The sequence below is a fragment of the Lepus europaeus genome, chromosome 3, assembly GCF_033115175.1.
Source record: "Lepus europaeus isolate LE1 chromosome 3, mLepTim1.pri, whole genome shotgun sequence".
NCBI lineage: Eukaryota > Metazoa > Chordata > Mammalia > Lagomorpha > Leporidae > Lepus > Lepus europaeus.
The window spans coordinates 87554024-87575030 of NC_084829.1; the positions used below are offsets into that span (position 1 = coordinate 87554024).

At 41.3% G+C, this 21007-nt stretch overlaps 1 protein-coding gene across 2 annotated transcripts in view; it reads right to left on the bottom strand.

Annotated features, from left to right (window-relative positions):
* Positions 1-16453, bottom strand: part of MAP3K7 (mitogen-activated protein kinase kinase kinase 7) — a 78171-nt gene extending 61718 nt beyond the window's left edge. Inside the window, exon 1 of one of the 2 annotated variants that reach the window (XM_062186513.1) lies at positions 16023-16453. In XM_062186513.1, the coding sequence (XP_062042497.1) occupies positions 16023-16142 (120 nt within the window). In that variant the 5' untranslated portion in view covers positions 16143-16453. The remainder of the gene's footprint in view (positions 1-16022) is intronic. The other variant, XM_062186514.1, reaches the window with a different exon arrangement.
* Positions 16454-21007: the final 4554 nt, after the last annotated feature.

Here is a 21007-nt window from a genome sequence, read left to right on the forward strand (position 1 = left end):
TCAGTGGTTGCCTAGTGCTTTGGATGAAGACTGAAATTAACCATAAATGGGCAGCAGGTATCCTGCCAAAGCGATGAAAATGTTTAAAAACTCATTTATAACCACAGTTGACAACTTGGTAAATTTGTAAAACAAATAAACAAAAAAAAAAACCCCTGAATTTCATATGTCAAATAGGTGATTTTTGATATGTACACTGTATCTCATTAGTCATTCTTGAATGTTATAGAAGATCAGCATGAATATTACTGATGAAGGTAACGAATGTGTATCACGTAGATTCATGCTGTCATGCTACTCTACTCTTATAAATGTTTGCAGTTTTCTATAATATAAAAACAACAGTACAACATAAAATAAAAATGAGCTTTTGATATCTGTTGCAACAAAGTCATTAGATTTTATCATTGTGGGGGACACTAGGTAAGTGCTGTCTACTCCAATCTTGTGTTTTGCCAAGTATGTAAAAACTGTGCCAAGGCCTTTTCCTTAGGTGAAAAAAATCTATCCTTCTTTATCACATTTATATGTTTTTCTACACAGTAGGCCCTGAGCTAAGTGCTTTACATACATTAGCTCATGTTCACAGTCCTACAATACAGTTATTAATGCTATCCTCATTTTACACATGAAGCACTGAGCTTTAAAGAAGTAAGCTAACCTATCCAAGGTTACCTAGTTAGCAAGTGGTTGAGTTTGTTTTGATGCCAGGCAGTCTCAGTCTAGGCTGTCAGTGATCCTAACATGTAAAACATGTAAGACTGTTCATGAACCAGAAAACAGCAATTATGTTTTCCCTTGGGAGAAACTTCACTTGACATAAAACCTAGATGTACAAATCTATAGCAAAAGAAACCTCTTCTATAACAAAGGGGATTATATGCCTAAGTGAGCAAATGATTTATTATCTACATCAGAACACATTGAAGAGTATAAAGGGGGCACTAATATCAACACCTGGATAGAAGTTATAAACTGGGACGTATAGCCACTGTAATCATTGATCAACTTTCACTTCATAAATCACATAAAGGAATGAACACTCCTCATACTGCTCAACACATAAAGTCACCACATGGTCCACACTGATTGAATGTTTAACACGTGCAGGTACTTTTCCATGTACTTTTCATGCATCAACACATCCAATATTCTTCCATTTTAAAGTAAATGGAGTCACATGGTAATAACCTGTCCTAAATCACACAGTTTGAAAGCGTTCTGAGAAGCTAGAATTTGAAATCTAGAGCATGTAAGGACCAACACTCTCTATATTAAGCTTCTGTCACTGGTTAGGAAAACTGGGCTGCCTCTAGGCAAAACTGCAAAGTAGGCCAACAACTCTGATAGCTAGTGATGACATGATGCTGACTCTGCATTTTCAACTTAAAACCATTGAAACAGGATGTAGGCATATGAGGACATGATAAATTTTCTCCCTTTTGCCTCCCAAATTTTCCAGAACATTCTGAATCATGCTTTGGTGACTTTCCTTTTTAACCTTCCCAGCCCTAGGCATTCCAGTTCCGTCTGCTATTGGAATCAACATCAGTCATTTGCACTTGCCATACAGTTACTTTGCCATAAGACAATATTGGCTATCTGGCACCATTAATAATGGAAAGAGTACATCCAGCTCTGGAACCCAATAGACTACCCAGAAGGCAGAGTTTTGTCTTTCTATAAACTGTTAATGGTGGACAAGTTATCTGTGAGTTTTTGTTTCCATGATAGTAAAACAGAGATGCTTATACATTTCTGAGTGGGTATCTTTAGGTTAAAACTAGGCATTTCTGAAATACTAGAAATTATGATTAAGTGTTTAAAGTATGGTGTGATTCAATAGAAAAGGCTATTATATTTATTTCTCTCACAATAAACTAAGATGAATAGTAAACAAATATTAAAGGAATTTCAACTTTATGGCAACATTAGACTAAGAAGATACACAGGGGAACAATCTACCTATTGATTCTATGAGCCCTATTAACTATTAACTAAAGTAAAATAATTTAGTATATTCACCCATGTATTCTTTGATGAATTTTCTAATATATCAAAGCAATGGGTGCTTAGTAGGATTAGCCTTGTTTTATTTTTCTGTTCTGAGGAATGAATGTTGAATGTCTATGTAGGGTTTCTAAACATGCCTATTTGTGGATCATGCACTTGTCACAAAAACTATGTTGATATGTATGACTATTTGTGACCCACAGTGCCACCTAGTGATGAGATGAAGGCTGACTCTGAGCTTTCAACTTAAAAGCAAGGGAACAAAACATGGGCAAAGGAGAGCATGAAAACCTTCTCTTATTTGCTTGAGAAAAAAAATTTTCCAGGATATTATACTGGTACATTCATGTGAGATGAGAGGCCATGGCCTCAAGAATTATACACTTTCATTAAGGTTATATGAAACTTCACATGCAACATGAAACAATGGTATCTAAATGGTAAGAAAAGTTAACATATCCAAAGTTGTATGCATAAACTGAAATACATTATAGAAACAATAAATGTGAATTAAAAGGAGTGCAGATGTAAGTTCAGAGTCAATGCTTAAAAATTAAATTTTTGCGGCCGGCGCCATGGCTCAATAGGCTAATCCTCCGCCTTGCGGCGCTGGCACACTGGGTTCTAGTCCTGGTTGGGGCACCGATCCTGTCCCGGTTGCCCCTCTTCCAGGCCAGCTCTCTGCTGTGGCCAGAGTGCAGTGGAGGATGGCCCACGTCCTTGGGCCCTGCACCCCATGGGAGACCAGGAGAAGCACCTGGCTCCTGCCATCGGATCAGCACGGTGCGCCAGCCGCAGCGCGCCTACCGCGGCGGCCATTGGAGGGTGAACCAACGGCAAAAGGAAGACCTTTCTCTCTGTCTCTCTCTCACTGTCCACTCTGCCTGTCAAAAAAAAAAAATTAAATTTTTGCATATCAAAATATGACTTCTCATTTTTCCACACTGCATGAATGCAGAGATATCAGGAGTGAGAATTTACCCCTGTCTTTATAGGGTGAAAGTAAGATAGTGAGGGGCCAGCACTGTGGTGCAGCAGGCTGGAGCCCAGCCCATAATGCCAGCATCCCACGTGGGTACCGATTGAGTCCCTGCTGCTCCACTTCCTATCTAGCTCCCTGTTGGTGCACTTGGGAGAGCAGTGGAGGATGGCCCAGCTCCTTGGGTCCCTGTGCCCACATGGGAGATCCGGAGGAGGCTCCTGACTCCTGGCTTTGGATTGGTTCAGCTCTGGCCATTGTGGCTATTTGGGGAGGAGGCCAGCGGATGGAAGACCTCTTTGTCTGTCTCTGCCTCTCTCTCTAACTCTTATCTTTCAAATAAATAAAATAAATCATTAAAAGAAAAAAAGTAAGGTAGAGAAGAAATGTTAAGATTAAACAATAGTACTTGGAATTATTTAAGCACCAGCTGAAGAGAACCAAATGTCAGTTCATGTAGAAGCTGGGAACACCACCACCCCTGCCCCTTACAGACTACCATTCTGGAATAGCGAAGGGATTCAAGGGCAGAAAGAACTTATTCTCTCCATTTCACATTCAGAGCCTCAAGAGTGGGCAGCCTTACAGAAGGTGCTCTGAAAACATGGGAATCCACAAAGCGGTAAGGATGGCAGCAAAGGAGAGACAGAAGGCAGCTCCCTTAGCCCAGGCAGAACATAGAAAAAATATAGAAAAAACCCTGTCAAAAGAAAAGCAAAGGAACTGAACATTAAAGTCTTCTGACTACAGAAAGGAGGATGCTAGGCAGTGCTGGCATCTGTAACAGAGGCTGTGGGTTGGTAGACAGCTCAAACACAGGGGGGTAAATGCAGAATACAGCTAAGTGTCAAAGAACCAATGAAAGCCAAGAGGAAGGCCTAATCAGCATGCAGGCAGAAATGGGTAAGGTCTTCTGCTTTCAAGGGGTGAAAATGAGACTTTCTGACAACAGAATGACAGACTTCATTTGTTTACTCTTCAAACCAATATTTCTTGAATACCTACTACTATACACAGTTACCATTTAGGATACCAGACATACATAAATAAATAAGACAAATGCCTTGATTTACATGGGATACACTTAAAAGAATAATTAACAGAAAGATGAATAAGAAGTGTCAGATAATTAGAGACATGTAAAGAACAAAACAATCTGATATTATGATAAAGAGACTGGTAGCAACTCCTGGTTGGATATCAAGGGAAGACCATTTGTGGGGACTGCTAACTTATTATGTGGATGACATGAGGAACCAATCAAAGAGCAGGAAAAAGAAACAACCAATGTTAAGGCCAAAAAAGAGAAGGAAACCTTGTTCTCCTACTCAACAAGCTCTGAATCCTATCTGTGGGCTTGGTGCTCTTCTAGACACTGATACAAAAATGAAAAAAACAAACCAAAATCTTTGCTATCACTGTTTATGTTCACATGCAGAGAGAAAAATGAAGAGTCAACAAGATATTTAAGCAAAATTTATGTATTTTAGGAAATGATAAATGTGCTAAGAAAATTCTAGCTCTAGGTAAGGAATGGACTGCAGAGAAGCTAAGACATAGAGAAGGACACACACACATCAGTTAGGAGGCTGTCACAGCAGCCCGCCAAAGAGTTATCAGTTGCACAAGGCTGATGGCAGTGCAGAAAACTGGGCAGATCTGGGATATGTTTTAGATGTAGAATTAATAGGGTTTGTTGATTGTCAGCAAATAGGCAGAAGAGGTAGAGAGGAAAGGAGATGAATCAAGGATAAGATTGAGATTGGGCAAGTGATTACCGCAGGACAAGAATGATGCAAGCAGAACTGTTTTCCATAACGAAGTTCCATTTTAGTAATATGAAACTTAAGATGCCTATCTAAGCATAGCTATTAAGTAGAAGGTGGAAACATGAGTGAGGGGGATTTGGAAATACACAGTTAGGAAACATCTGCATAGAGTTGGCATTTCTACTCAATCAACTAGATGAGATCATAAAAAGAGAAAATGTAGACATCAGGATCCCAGAAGTCAGCTGTGAAGCATTTGAATATTTAGAATACAACACAGGAGAAAGAGTCAGCAAAGAATATGAAGGAACGCTTAGCAGGGTAGCAGGCAAGCCAACGTAGAAGCCCAGAAATTGAGAGAAAGTGTTTTAGAAAAAAAAGAAGATAGAACCCTGGAACTAGCAAGCCAGTGGCTCTCAAGGTGTGGGCTCTGGTTCACAAACATCAGTATCACCTGGAAATATGTGAGAAATGTAAAATTCTCAGGCACCAACCCAAAACTACTGGGTCCAAGAGCAGGGCCCAGTGTTTCAACAAGCCCTCTAGCTGATTCTGATGTTTGAAAACCATTGCATTAGGCCAATATATTAACATCATGATAATAAGATAGTGGAAGCCATCACACAGATCAGAGAACTCTCCTCTGCTGTTGACATTATTTATAGCAGCTTCTCCAGAATACCCAGACACCATGTTGGCCAGGAACAAGGGAAAATGAAAATCCTCATGAGGGGAGATTGAACTTAGAAATAACTGAATACATTTTGAATTTTCTGAGTAAAAGCAACCCTAAAGAGATAAGTTTTACGATGAAACTGAGTTGTTCTTGATGTGGTAGGACTAAATGCTGTTCTCTGAATTAAGAGGGAAACCCCGTATATAGACTGCAATTGGTTACAGAAAATGCAAACTTTTCTGAATAACTTTCCAAAAGCAAATAGGAAACATGGAATTACATGCTTTTAAAAAAAAAGTGGGGAGGCGGGGACGGTGCTGTGGCGCAGCAGGTTAATACTGTGGCCTGAGGTGCCTGCAACCCATATGGGCACAGGTTTGAGACCTGGCGGCTCCACTTCCCGTCCCACTCTCTGCTGTGGCCTTGGAGAGCAGTAGAAGATGGCCCAAATCCTTGGGCCCCTGCACCCGTGTGGGAGACCCGGAAGGGGCTCTTGGCTTCAGATCAGCTCAACTCTGGCCATTGTGGCCGGTTGTGGAGTGAATCAGCGGATGGAAGATCTCTCTCTCTCTCTGCCTCTCCTATCTCTGTGTAGCTCTTTCAAATAAATAAATCTTTTTTTTTTTTTTAAAAAAAATGCATACCAAGATAAGCTGCCTCCACAATGCCGGCATCCCAAATGGGCAGCTCCACTTCTGATCCAGCTCCCAGCTAAAATGCCTGAGAAGTCAACTGAGAGGGTGGTCCAAGTACTTAGGCCCCTGCATGCATGTGGGTGACCTGAATGAAGTTCCTGGCCTAGCTCTGGGTGCTATGGCCATTTGGGGAATGAACTAGTGGGTGGGAGATATAACTCTGCCTTTCAAATAAATAAACAAATCTTTTGCTTGTTTTTAAGATAGAATTAGGGCCAGCACCACGGCTCACTTGGCTAATCCTCCGCCTGTGGTGTTGGCACCCCGGGTTCTAGTCCCGGTTGCTCCTCTTCCAGTCCAGCCCTCTGCTGTGGCCCAGGAAGGCAGTGGAGGATGGCCCAAGTGCTTGGGTCCCTGCACCCACATGGGAGACCAGGAGGAAGCACCTGGCTCCTGGCTTCAGATTGGATTGGTGCAGTGCACCGGCTGTAGCGGCCATTTGGGGGGTGAAGCAACAGAAAAAGGAAGACCTTTCTCTCTGTTTCTCTCTCTCTCACTGTCTAACTCTGCCTGTCAAAAAAAAATAAATAAATAAAAAGATATAATTAGGGGCCAGCAATGTGGCCTAGAAGGTTAAGCCTCTGCCAGAGGTGCTGGCATCCTATATGGGTGCCGGTTGGAGTCCCAGCTGCTCCACTTCTGATCCAGCTCCCTGCTAATGCACTTGGGAGAGCAATGGAGGATGGCCCAACTACCTAGGCCCCTGTACCTACATGGGAGACCTGGAGGAAGCTCCTGGACCTGGCTTTGGCCTGGTCCAGCCCAGCTGTTATGGTCAATTGGGGAGTGAACCAGTGGAAGGAAGATCTCTGGACCCCACTGTTGTAACCTTTTTCTCTCCGGCTTTCAAATAAATAAAAACTTACACTTCCCCTAACTTTTTGAAGCTCCCCTGGATACATAACTTTTAATTCCAGTTTTCCATTAACTTTTTGAAGTCCCCTTGTATTTTGCCTTCTCTTCTCCCAATCTGATACTAGCTCTCTAAAGGAGTAGCCTGATGGGAATTAGGGGTGGAAGAAGGCACTATACAGAAAGAAAAAAGCTTGCTTGAGCATTCCAATATATTCCTCAGGTATTTCTTCAAGAAACATTTTAAAGTGTAATTTTATTATCTGTGTAACAATAATGGAACCATATATTGTTTAAGAGTATACTACAACTTACAAAGCACTCTTCACAGGTGATGAGGGTTGAATGTCATCATAAGCCTGTGGACATACAGGATTTTTTTACTCCCAAGTTAAAGAGAAAACCTGGACTCCAAAACCTGAAGTTGTCTACTGAAGATCATGTAACTAGTAAATCATACCCAACTTTTGTATATGTCCTATGGTGCCAACAAAATAAGAGGACCAACAGGCACACAGCACAGTGCCTTGTAGAGAGGAAAGATTAGAAAATGCTACACAGAGGTAGTAAGTATGATATAGCAAGCAATTTTTCAAGAATTTTGGGTAAAATACTTAAATGCAATAACTAAAACCATGAAAAGTCAAGAAAATTGTTACAATGTATTGTTATAATCAGGGGTAGGAAAGACCTTTCTAAGTCTGATACCAAAGAAAGAAAATTAAGAAAAAAAAAGTTTAGATGAAGTTATAAGTGGTCAATCAACATAGAAAAAGATGTTGAACTGCCAATAATCAAAGAAACAGCAATTAAAATAACTATTCAATTTTCTAATGGGATTAATAAAAATGCTAAATCTCAGTATCACTTGGCAATATGTATCAAGATACATCTTATACATGTTCATTCATTTTTAACTCAACAATACTACTTCTGCAATTTGTTCTAACCAAATATCAGAAGGTATGGAAGACCATTCAGGTAGTTCATAGTAACAACAACAAACATCAACAGAGGACTGATTAAGAAATAGTTCCATCTTAGCTTCTTTCAGTGACTCTTTTTTCCTCTGTCCAAATCTTAGTAGACATTGATATTTTCTACTGTTGTCCTTGGTCCATTTTCCTCTAACTTCATGGCTTCATACTTTTGAATCTTTCTCCCAAGTTTTTTCAGCAAAATCAACTATAAACTGCCTTTGGAAAATGGTGTTTATATAGGCACCTCAAGTCCAACATGTGAAATACTGACTCCATTATCTTTCTCTTACTTTCAACATATTGCAATTTACTTGACCTTTGTTAAGTATATTATTCCATTTTAATTATGTCAATCTTCACATTTTGGAAAGGTTCTATTTAGAAAGTTTATTAAAATTTGAGCCATGATATAATGACAGTATGGGGCCATAACTTAAATTGTTCTATCCCACTGTTTTTCAGCATCTAGTTTTGAATGTTTTCCAATGTACATTATATATATATATATATATATACACACACACACATATATATGTATATGTATATATATATATATATATATATATGTCTAAAATTATTCACGTGAGTATACAAATCCAAATGTTTAATTTTACTACTGGGAGATAGATGATCACAAAAATGTAGAGATCACTGCCTTCCCAAGACTGCCTGGTCATGGACACCTACTACTGCCTGCTCTCCAGCTTTCTCGGTGACAGTGGAACATGGCAGTCTGCTAATGGGGAAAATAGTACACAAGTATGGAGTTTTTACAATGCCACATATTCCTTTAGGAAACTGTTTCAAACAAATAACTCTGTAACAAAGTTACTTATTATCTTAATGAAAAAAATAAAATGATGGAGAAGATTAGATACAGAGTAACTAGCACATCTAATCTGTGAAGGCCAAGTCTAAAAACAGGTAAGGGGATTATGTACATTATTAGATAAGGAATAAGTCAATGCACAAACTCCAAAAACCAACCTATGTTTTTCTTTTTCTTTTTTTAAATTTTCTCTTATTTATTTGAGAGGCAGACAGACAGACCTGCTGGTTCACTCCCTAAACTCCACTAACAGCTGGGGAGATAGGTCAGGCAGGAGCCAGGAGCCAGGAACCCCCAGTCCAGGTCATCCATGTGGCTGGCAAGGATGTAACTATTCCAGACAGCATCTGCTGCCTCCTAGGATGTGCATTAGCAGGAAGCTGGGAACAGAAGCAGAGCTGGGACTCGGACTTGAACTTAAGCACTCTGAGATGTGTTCATTCCAACTGGCATCTTAACTGCTAGCCAAAAGTCTGTCCTCTCTATGTTTTTCTTGACATATGGCAGACTGACAGAAGAGTTGCATAGGTGGCCATTCTTGAGGCACATTGGCAATTGTGGTAAATAAATAATTTAAAAAAATCTAAAATTAAAGTTAGAAAATACTGAAATTTTACTTTTCAGATTGTATTCATATCTGAATAATATAGATTGACATTATCATTAATTATGATTTTGGGTGATTGTTTTCCCCAAAGATCAATTTTCAACAAAAACATGAGAACACATATCCAAGTTACAAGTATCTTTCACATCATGCATGTTCACTTGAAAAAGTCAACTTAGAAGTAAATATATCAGATATTCTTTACAATCCTTCATCTATAAAAACGGAAGAACACGGGAATACATAGAGGACTTTTTTAAAGATTTACTTATTTATTTGAAAGTCAGAGATACATAGAAAGAGGCAGAAGGAGAGGCAGAGAGAGAGAGAGAGAGAGCGAGCGAGCTATTCTACCTACTGGTTCATTCCAAAATGGCTGCACGGCCAGGGCTGGGCAAGGCTGAGGTCAGGAGACAGGAGCTTCATCTGGGACTCATATGTAGGTAACAGGGGCCCATGGACTTGGGTCATTTTCTGCTGCATTCCCAGGCACATTAGTAGGGAGCTGGATGGGAACTGGAACAGCCGGAACTTGAAGCGGCACCCATAGGGATGCAGGTGATGGCTTTACCTGTTATGCTACAGCATCGGTCCAAGGACTTTGGTTTTAAAGGGAAATCAATTTAGAAACACTGCCCTCTAAATTTATGAATGTTTTCTAAATTAAATGTTTTAGATTAATTCTCTTAGGATATGCATTGTCCCCCAATTGTTTAGTTCTCTTGGTTTTAAGTCTACAATTTTAGTTTCTTACAATAAAGCAGATTTCAATTTAATCTCTTAATAAAAGAAAAAGTGCTGGAATATGAGACACAGCATTTGAATATTTCCATGAAATTACTATTGAAAATTACAAAAGCCAAAATCAGAACTTAATTGTGTCTTTTAAAGGAAGGAATTCCTTTAAAAACTAAACAAACACCATAACTAAACTCAATGGAAAATGATGTATGCCTTAGTATTCTTAATTTGCTGTGAAATAATTCATCTTAATTGTCTCTGATTCATGTTATTTTTAGTTTAGTGACTACAGCTGTCAGTTTGGTTTGGCCTTGTTTGACAGACTATTTGAATGGATCCCTGGTTGTGCTGCCATCTCTCTGGCTAGAAATCTGGAACATGATAGAACAAGCACAGATTTTATATTTATTGGTTAGGACTTGGGACCTCCAACTATTTCAGAACTTTAATATCTATTAATAAACTGTGGCAGAGTGGAACTGCCATCTGCTGACAAGACAGATTTGAACACACAAAAGGAAGGCTTTGATTATCCAAACTTTCTCCTGAATTTTTCATGCTGTCTTTTTAAAGTCTGTCATAAAACTTCTGATCTATTTAATAGGACTTTCTTTCAAATCATATTCTCAGCTTTCCTGCTAAGTGACATGTGTACCATGTAACTACTATAATAACTGTCTTACATTTCTACTAAAATCAATGGTCACTGGGTGAGTTTATTATTCTGGACATCCATAATTAAACAGTGACTAACAAATCTAGACTGCAGCTTATTCAGGCCCTGTAAGTCATGTTTTTCTCTAATATTAGTTGCACATATATTTCTAGCTTATGCCAACAAAATACACTAGACTTTTGTAAGTTCTTTCTATATTTCCCCTTCCTAAGATATTTTAGCTTTTAAAATGAAACATGACAAAACCTTTGCATGGCTTTTTAATGATGCTTAGAATATACATAAATGTTGCAATGATTATATGTGCCCAATATTGTAGCCCTGCTCACATGCTATAGTTGCACTCAACATCATGGGGCTCCCTTTTAAAAGGCAGCCATTGTAAACAGGGTCTTTTTTAACATTTCAGTAAAAGTTCACATGCTTATTCACAGCACTTGGCCTTTTACCCTTGATAAACACAAGTATTTGCCAAGCGCAATGGGATCAACGTTAGAATAGGAATCAGATCTAATGTAAATGCTGTCTTAGCTAAACATACAACTTATTTATTTATTTATTTTTTGACAGTGAGAGAGAAAGGTCTTCCTTCCATTGGTTCACCCCCCAAATGGCCGCTGTGGTTGGCAAGCTGTGCTGATCTGAAGCCAGGAGCCAGGTGCTTCCTCCTGGTCACCCATGTGGGTGCAGGGACCCAAGCACTTGGGCCATCCTCCACTGCCTTCCCAGGCCACAGCAGAGAGCTGGACTGGAAGAGGAGTAACTGGGACAGAATCTGGTACCCCAACCAGGACTAGAACCCAGGGTACCGGCACTGCAGGCGGAGGATTAACCTAGTGAGCTGCGGCACTGGCCCACACAACTTATTTTAACCCTTATTTTATCACATGTAATATAAGAGAGCCAGAAAAAATTTGATTCACGTGAGCATGTTATGATAACTCCATTTACTCAGTCAACAAGATTTATGGATTCTTCTATGTGCTATGCATTGGGTTGCAAATGTGAATAAGGCACTTCACACTTTGCTGGGGGGTGGGGTCACAATTTCAGTTACTGTTTAATGCCTTGAAGGGCAGTACTTGCAGAAATGACGAAAGCTTAGGTTACTCAGGGAAAGCTTCTGTATGGATGTGACACTTGAGGTGGGACTTCAATGTTGAGAAAGACTCAGCCATGCCAAGTTCTAGGGCAAGAGTTCTCCAGGCAGAGGAATAAATGTAAAGACAATTCATATCAGCAACTTTCTCAACCACTGACTTTATTTGAAACTTAGTTTAAAATAGTCCCCACTCAATGGAGCCTCTTGGGATTAATTCTATTTTCAAATTACAGTTTAAGGTCTCAATTTACACTATATACTATATCCACAGGTTTAAGTATGTAGTTCTGAAAGTATAATTAACTGTGGTGTTTATTCTAGTCTCACAGTAAGTCAGATATTTTTATAGAGAGAATCCTAGGACTCTTCATCTTCCACAGTACTTCAACAGTATGGCGTACGGAGAATGTTCATTAAATGTTCAGGACCAACTACTAGAAAGAAAATCAGTATTTTGGTTCCTCATCCCCAGAATAAGGTTTATTACAGAGTCCGCGGAAGAACTAAAGGGACACTGTAAATCCCGTGGAAAGAGCAAATGACTGATAAGCAAGAAATCTCATATTCAATTCCTAGCTCTATCATTTACTTAGGCATGTGGCTTCTGGAAAATCATATTCTACGACCACTTATTAATAACTGGAAAATGCAGATATCATTTATCCTACCTACCCAGGATTGGCTGGCTATCAATTAAATTCCATGAGAGATTAGGATTGTTGTGCTTAAAGGAATTCCAAGCTTGCTGTGGAAACAGAACATAAATACAGGAAACAATGAATGTGTTTTCATTTTAGAATTAGAAGAGACCTTAAATGATTTTGTTCAATTCCTCATTTTACAAGAAAACTTTGAGGCCCCAAAACCAGACGACATGCTCAAGGTTAGAATTATAGCAGCACATCACCTAAATTGCCCAGCATACTTTTCATGACTGCACATAGTGTTTACCACTCTTGCAGTCTCATGCCAATGTACACACTTCACAATTTAACATACTCTGCACCAGCATCCAGAATGAAGAAAACTAAACGATACTCTAAAAAGTGTACCTGGGTAGATCCCTGAGGTTGAGATCTTATACATTTAGTATCAGAACTGAATTTAAAAAGTGCCAAACGGGGGTGGATGTTTGGCTCAGTGGATTAAGTTCCCACCTGAGATGCCTGCATCCCATATCAGAGCGCTGGTTCATCCTGGCTGCTCTGCTTCAGATATGTGTACCCTGGGAGGCAGCAGGAGGTAGGCCAAGAACTTGAATTCCTGCCACTCATATGGTAGACCAGAATTGAGGTCCAGGCTCCTGGCGTTAGCCTGGCCCAGCCCTTGTGGTTGCATACCGCTGGCGAGTGAACCAGCAGATGGAATACCTTTCACTGTCTGTCTTTCGATTTTTCAATGAAAATGAAAATAAATATATTTTTAAAGAGTACCAAATGAATATTACTGAGTCACACTATTAAGAACCCAAAGATTAAAAGCAGCTGATGTTTTAGACATTATATCTACTAAATAACTGCCTATTTGGCCTCCGGTTGGGATTTCTTTTTAAAACAGTTTCTGCAGGCCGGCATTGTGGTGCAGAAGGTTAATCTGCTGCCTGTCACCCCAGTATCCCTTGCTGAAGTACAGGGTCAAGCCTCAGTTGCTTCACTCTCCATTAAGCTCCTTGCTCATGTGCCTGGAAAAGCAGCAGAAGATGGCTCAAGTGCTTGAGCCCACCCATGTGGGCTCTCCATTTGGGAGACCTAGAGGGCCATTTGGGGAGTGAACCAGAAGATGGATGATCTTTCTAACACCGCCTTTCAAATAAATAAATAAACAAACCTAAAAGGAAAAAAAAAAAAAAAAAAGATACTTTCTAGTTATATTGCTATAATATATTGATTTAATTATACTTGCTATTTGACTATATACAAATATAGCATATGGTCTTAATTTAAAAGACAATGTACTTCTATCATATAAAACATTGAAAGCAATATAAAATAGCTTTTGTTTCTGGTCATCCTTCTCTGTTCACTTTTTATGATTTAATCTAGAAGACTGAGAAATAGTTGCTGAGTGCTCTGGATTATATAGTATGCAAAGGAAGAGTATGATGGAAATTATGCAGTGGTTTTTCAAAATCAGAAAGGTGTAAATTCAGGATTTAAAGGGAAAACAAATCAGATATATAAAAATGAAGAACAAAACAACAACCCCTAAATGCCTAATATCAGAAAGAAATTTTCATCTAAAAACAAAAATCTACTCCTTAGGAATATCCTCCCCTCAAAGTTGAAACACATCTGAAAGAAGGGTCTTGGAAACATAAAAAGCTAACCAGAAGTGAAAAGGCTTTGAGGGAAGAGTATCAAAATGGCAAATGTCTCCTTAGTAACTTGCATTCTTCCATGAAGCAAGAATCCAAAAAGCTTTAGAAAGCAGTTTGTAAAAACTTAGGTTGTGAGAGTCAAGTAATTTTGTGAGGTAGACCATGGAGTACAAGTTATTATTATATAATAATTTCTTGTCTACCAGCATAGCAGTTCACCACAGAGTAGACGTAAATGCTTATTTAAAAACTGTAATTCTTGTAGACTGACTCATTCCATTTTTATTCTTAAAAAAGAATGTTAGCCATGAAAGCTGGATCAACTATCCACTTCTGAAAAAGGAATTTATCATAGCCTCAATAGGAAAAGAAAAAAAAATTTTTCCTCTTCAAAACACAGGTCTTCTTTTAGTTAGCTATGCGACCTTAAAGCAGGTCATTGTTCCTGTCTGGAATTAAGTTTCCTAACAATATGTGTCAGGCGTTATTGGGTGTTTTGCATATATTGTTTAATAGGATCTGTTATATGGATAAAATAAAATAGAATATTATTATCTCTATTTTACACTTACGGAATTGAAAGCTCAAAGGAGTTAGGAAACTTGCTCCCAAATTACACAGTTAGAATGTGGTATATTGGATATACTGAACCTTTCTAAAACTATAAAGAAAGGAAGAAAGGAAGATAGAAAGAAAAAGAAAAAAGCATTGAATGTTCATTAGCTCACTAGTTTTAACTGGCTGTCATGTAAATGCAATTTTAGATTTTTAAAATAGAGACAGCTCTTTGAGAGTCTATTATGTTTCACCAGGACTTAACAAGGTTCTTAATGGTACAGGTAGAGCAAAGTGCTAAATAAATTTTATATCGAAAAATAAATGGCAACTGTTTGACTGATACTATCCCCAACTAAAATTTTAACAAGCTCAAAAGTGTGTCTTTAAAATGCATATTCAGTTTTTACTTTTCTAAATTTTATGGTCCTTAGAACCAATCTACCCCTTTACGAATTAGAAAAGGAGCGATGTATGAAAAGCACAAATGCTTTGATCTGTAATGAATTACTGCAGAACACAGAATGAGTTCCAGAGAGAGAAATTCGGCGACATTCTGGTTGTCACCAGAAATGATAAATACGATGGATAACTGGATAGGAAAGCAGCAATATTTTGGTTATCAGCAAAATCAACAGTTATCTTTTCAGAATATGCTACTTGAAACTTCTTTTCAATGTAGACCAGTCGGCGTTAGTACGGGTGAAATTCATTTAAAACAGCAAGACATTGAATACTGCGAGTGCTGCTCTATGGTATCGGAAAAAACAGAGTCATTCGGTACTAAGGGAGAGCATTTTATTAGAATTGATGACCTAGTGACTTGGCAAGCATTTACCGAGCATCCCTTACGCCCCAGGCACAGAGCTGGAAACCGAACATAATACCATCGTTGGCCCTCTGCGTCTAGCGAACTCCAAAACCGCCAGTCTTCACGGAATTTACTTACAGGTATGAGAACTGGCGGGTCACCCTACCGCACAGTTCATTCTGTTTGAGGTGACCCAAATCCAGTCACCAGACTACCTGATCCACACTCCTGAAGAGTATCGGGGTAAAGAAAAAAAAAAAAAAAAAGACAGCTAGCCGGAGCAGTGGAGCCTCCTCCACATCCCGTCTCTGAAGGGCTGGGGGCACTCCTGGGTGGACCCCGCCGGGCCCCTTCGGAGCCAGGACCAGGCAGAGGCAGGGACCGCCCAGGACTAAAGTCTCCGTGCTGGGGCTGGCTCACCTCTTCCACCTCGATTTCCTTGTAGTCGATCTCCTCAAAGTTAAGGACCTGGGTAGGGGCTTCGATCATCTCACTGGTCGAAGACGAAGAGGAGGAGGAGGCGGCAGAGGCTGTAGACATGATCCCGCGCGGCGCCCGGGGGGCCCGAGGACAGTGCCACCCGGACAATCCAGGTGCGGCTCGCGCCCACCCTCCTCCGGACCGACCTTCAGCTTGGAGCCGCGCAGCCCTGCCACCCAGCGATCCGTGGCCCGGGTGGGGGCTGCTGCCACAGCCGTGTCCCGGCTCCGGCGCCGCTGCACTTTCCGCTGCCGGGCCCGCCCACTGCACTTCCGGTTCCGGTCTGAAATCGGAAACAGGGGAGCCGCGAGCCCGAAGGAGGGAAGAGGAGGGCTTTGTGACTTGGAAAGAGAAAGGAAGGACAGACTAGGGGTGGGGTGGAGGAGGGTAAGAGGCTCGCTTGAACATGTAGAACAAGTTTCGCGAGATCTTTGTTAAATGGCCTCACTAACAGGATGATACCGCGATATCTGACGGACTGACGTAATTAAAGTGCGCGAGCGGAAGTGGCGTGGAATATGACAGAAAAATCGGCGTGGTTGGTCGTCTAAGAACCAGCGGGAAAGATAAAAAGCTGCGGTTTGATGTCTGCTTGGTGAACTATGTCGTTCCTCCCTTTCTTCTTCTCTGAGCGGCCTCCATCGGACAGGGTTGAGCTGTGTTTTTGTGATGAAGCTTACTTTTCATGTTGAGTCCTAAACTGAGTTATTTCTTTTTTATTTTTTGACAGGCAGAGTGGACAGTGAGAGACAGAGAGAAAGGTCTTCCTTTTTACCGTTGGTTCACCCTCCAATGGCCGCCGCGGTAGGCGCGCTGCTGCCGGTGCACCGTGCTGTTCCGATGGCAGGAGCCAGGTGCTTCTCCTGGTCTCCCATGGGGTGCAGGGCCCAAGGACTTGGGCCATCCTCCACTGCACTCCCGGGCCACTGCAGAGAGCTGGCCTGGAAGAGGAGTAACCGGGACAGAATCCGGCGTCCTGACCGGGACTAGAACCTGGTGTGCCGGCGCCGCAAGGCGGAGGATTAGCCTGTTGAGCCACGGCGCCAACCTAAAACGAGCTATTTCTTTCAGAAACCCTGTAAAATGTGCTTTCCTCAGTGTTGTGTTGGGAAGACAGCAGATGTCTCCTGAGTTCTGGGCCGACTGGACATTTCTGTTTAGCTATAACGTGAACACCGAAACTTTAGAATGCCAAAAGCAAGTTCAAAGATTGTCACCACAAATCTGTTCCTTTGTGTGCCGTTCCTATCTCAGTGAAGGATCCCGTCACCTACCAATTGTCAATGTGAAAAATGAGAACATGTGGAATGCTGTGCAGAGCACTAGTAACCAAACAGGAGCAGATTAGATCAGTAGAGATCATCAACTGTTGTTTCCCTTGCATTTCCATACCAGGAGCCAACTCTTGTGCTATGACTGAGTGGGTCCATATATCGGATTTCTCTTAATGCTGTTGTACCCAGATCGTTAGATCCCCACAGAGACCCCTAGAGAGTTGATCACACTGAGCTGCAAAAAGCAAGGTTTATTCGGGAGTACAAGCCGTGACAGGGACCCCATCCAACCAACCAGCGCAGCAGAGGAAGGAGTGAGGCCTCGGTCTTTGGGAGAGTTTTTAAAGGAAAAGAAAGGGTTACGTCAGCAGGAAAAAAAGAGTTACATTAACGGGGGCTTACAGCACTGAGCTTTGGGTACAGGGAGTTACTTTGTTTAGCAATCTGTACTGTGCTGTCCTTGGTCTATCGAGCTAGCTGTCCCTGGTAAGCTTTGATATCTCCAGAATGCCTGAATGCCTGCTTTTACAAGGACTCCGGTCTGCTATGGGAAACGGAGGCTGCTTTTTTTATTGTTTTAAAATGGAGTCACTTTGGCTCTTCAATGCTTTAGTCTTAGTGTAATGGATTCTGCCAGATGGGGACTCAGGAATTGTTTGTAATTTATTCTGGACAAATGAATAGCTTTTCTCAGTCCTCCCTTTCCTTAGAATGTAAGATCAGTTTCCTATACCTTCAGTTTAGGACCAGAATCCTGATAAAACAATAGTCACTATGGCTGTGGTGCAATTCTCCTTGATTGTTCTCCATCTTTTTGTTACTGAAAATGTTAAATATACAGAAAAGTTGAAAATTTTATAGTGAACACCTGCACGACCAAGAGTCTACCTTTTACATTTTATTATACTTGCTCCATCATTTATCTTTCACCTTATTCATCCATACATCTCTTTTTTGTTGTTGTTGAGTGCTTTTCAAAGTGAATTGTTTGGGGGCTGGCATTGGTGTAGTGGGTAAAGTTGCCACCTGTACTGACGGCATCCCGTATGGACACCGGTTAAAGTTCCAGCTGCTCTACTTCCTATCCGGCTTTCTGCTGTGGCCTGGAAGGGTGGTAGAAGATGGCCCACGTCCCTGGGCCTCTGCACTGGTGTGGGAGATCAAGAAGAAGCTTCTGGCTCTTGGCTATAGATCGGCTCAGCACCATCCGTTGCAGCCATCTGGGGAGTGAAACAGCAGATGGAAAATTTTCTCCCTCTCTCTCTGCCTCTGCCTCTTTATAACTCTGCCTTTCAAATAAATAAATAAATCTTTAAAAAAAAAAGTGAGTTGTTTGCATAATTTTGAACATTCCCTTTTCGAATACTTCTGTTTCTTTCATTCACAGCTTTGGACTTCTGACTTTAAAGATTTATTTTACTTATTTGAAAGGCAGACTCAGAGAGAGGAAGAGAGAGAAAGAGAGAGAGAGGGAAATCTTCCATCCACTGGTTCATTCCCCAAATGGCTGCAATGGCTACGGCTGGGCCAGTCCAGGTCTTCCATGTGGGTGACAGGGGCTTAAGTACTTGGGCCATCTTCCCCTATTTTCCCAGGTGCATTAGCAGGGAACTGAATCAGAAGTGGAGCAACTGGGACTCAAACTGGTGCCCATATGTGATGCCAGCATTGCAGGTGGCTTAACCCACTGCAGTACAATGCTGGCCCCAAACTTCTGATACTGATGTGTGTCTAAAATAAATCCACATCTGACTTGCTTGTCTGGCACCTTTCCCCTAATTAATGAGAAGTCTCAGCAGGCTGCAGATTCAGGTTCTAATCCACATCTTCCATTATATGATTTGGTTGTGCAAAATGTGTCCCATTTTTCAGTAACTTGCTTCACGTACTTTTGTCACTGCACACAAAGAATTCCAGATAACAAGGTTTGAATCTAGAGAAGTGATAGAGGGGAGCTCTTTTGATTCACTTTAAACCTATCTTGACTCACCTCAATTTTGACTTTGAATTCTTTTTATCTTTCATGTATGAAGCATGCAAACTGGATCTCATGGTTTCATGTCAACATCAGTCATGTCAACATTTTGTCTGCAGAATTCCCAGAGATACATAGCAAGCTCTACAGATGGCCTAATTTTTTTTTTTTTTTTTTGGACAGGCAGAGTGGACAGTGAGAGAGAGAGAGACAGAGAGAAAGGTCTTCCTTTTCCATTGGTTCACCCCTCAATGGCTGCTGTGACTGGCGTGCTGCGGCCGGCGTACCACACTGATCTGAAGCCAGGAGCCAGGTGCTTCTCCTGGTCTCCCATGGGGTGCAAGGTCCAAGGACTTGGGCCATCCTCCACTGCACTCCCAGGCCACAGCAGAGAGCTGGACTAGAAGAGGAGCAACCAGGACAGAATCCGGTGCCCCGACCAGGACTAGAACCTGGAGTACCAGCACCACAGGCAGAGGATTAGCCTATTGAGCTGCAGCACCGGCTAACAGATGGTCTTCTTGAAGTCTCAGTTTGAATACTCTTTACCACCCACCCGCATGTTAGCATCTTTTTTTTTTTTTTTTGACAGGCAGAGTGGACAGTGAGAGAGAGACAGGGAGAAAGGTCTTTCTTTACCGTTGGTTCACCCTCCAATGGCCACTGCAGCCGGTGCACCGTGCTGATCCGAAGCTAGGATCCAGGTGCTTCTCCTGGTCTCCCACGCAGGTGCAGGGCCCAAGGACTTGGGCCATCATCCACTGCACTCCTGGGCCACAGCAGAGAGCTGGCCTGGAAGAGGAGCAACCAGGACAGAATCCGGCGCCATGACCAGGACTAGATCCCAGTGTGCCAGCGTTGCAAGGTGGAGGATTAGCCTATTGAGCCGTGGCGCCGGTCTCATGTTAGCATCTTAATAACTACTCTCTAATTTCCAATTCTGTCTTCAATTTTAGCCCTTATGTACTCTCAGAGATGAAGGGACAAGGGTTTCAGAATCTGTTTCCTACCACCCCTTTCTCATTTCTAAATGATATTTTCATCTTTCTTGCCTCATTTTGGTTATAGGGATACCTGGCATCTGTTTTCAAGGAAGCTTAGCAGAAACTGAAAGTAGCTCCACTTTAACATTCTGTTGTATTGGTATCATATATCAGATAATGAGTTTGGTTTTTTGTCAGTTAATATGAGTTGTAAGTAACAGGAGACCCAAAACAGGATGGCCTAAACAAGTAAGGGGGTTTATTGGTGTGGTTAAGTCGAAAGGAAGGGACTAAGTCTGACCTCAGGTTTCATTTACTTGATAGACTTACGGGTAGCAATAACTGTGTGTTTTTTATCATTGTCTTCCTGAGGAGTCTTTTCAGAAGTCTTCATGCTCCTCCTCAAAGTTTTTTTTTTTTTTTAAGAACTTTCATTATTTGAAAGGCAGAATTACAGAGAGAGAGGGAAACATGCATATCTGAAGGCAGGAGCCAGGAACATCATCCGAATCTCCCAAGTGGGTGGCAGGGACTCAAGCCCTGAACCCTCATCTACTGCTTCTTGGGCACCTTAACAGGGAGCTAGATTGGAAGCCAAGTAGCCACGAGTTGAACAGCCACTGTTATAGGATGTGGGCACCTACTGTGCCAGATCACCTGCCCCTCTCTAAAGTTTTACTACCAAAATCATCA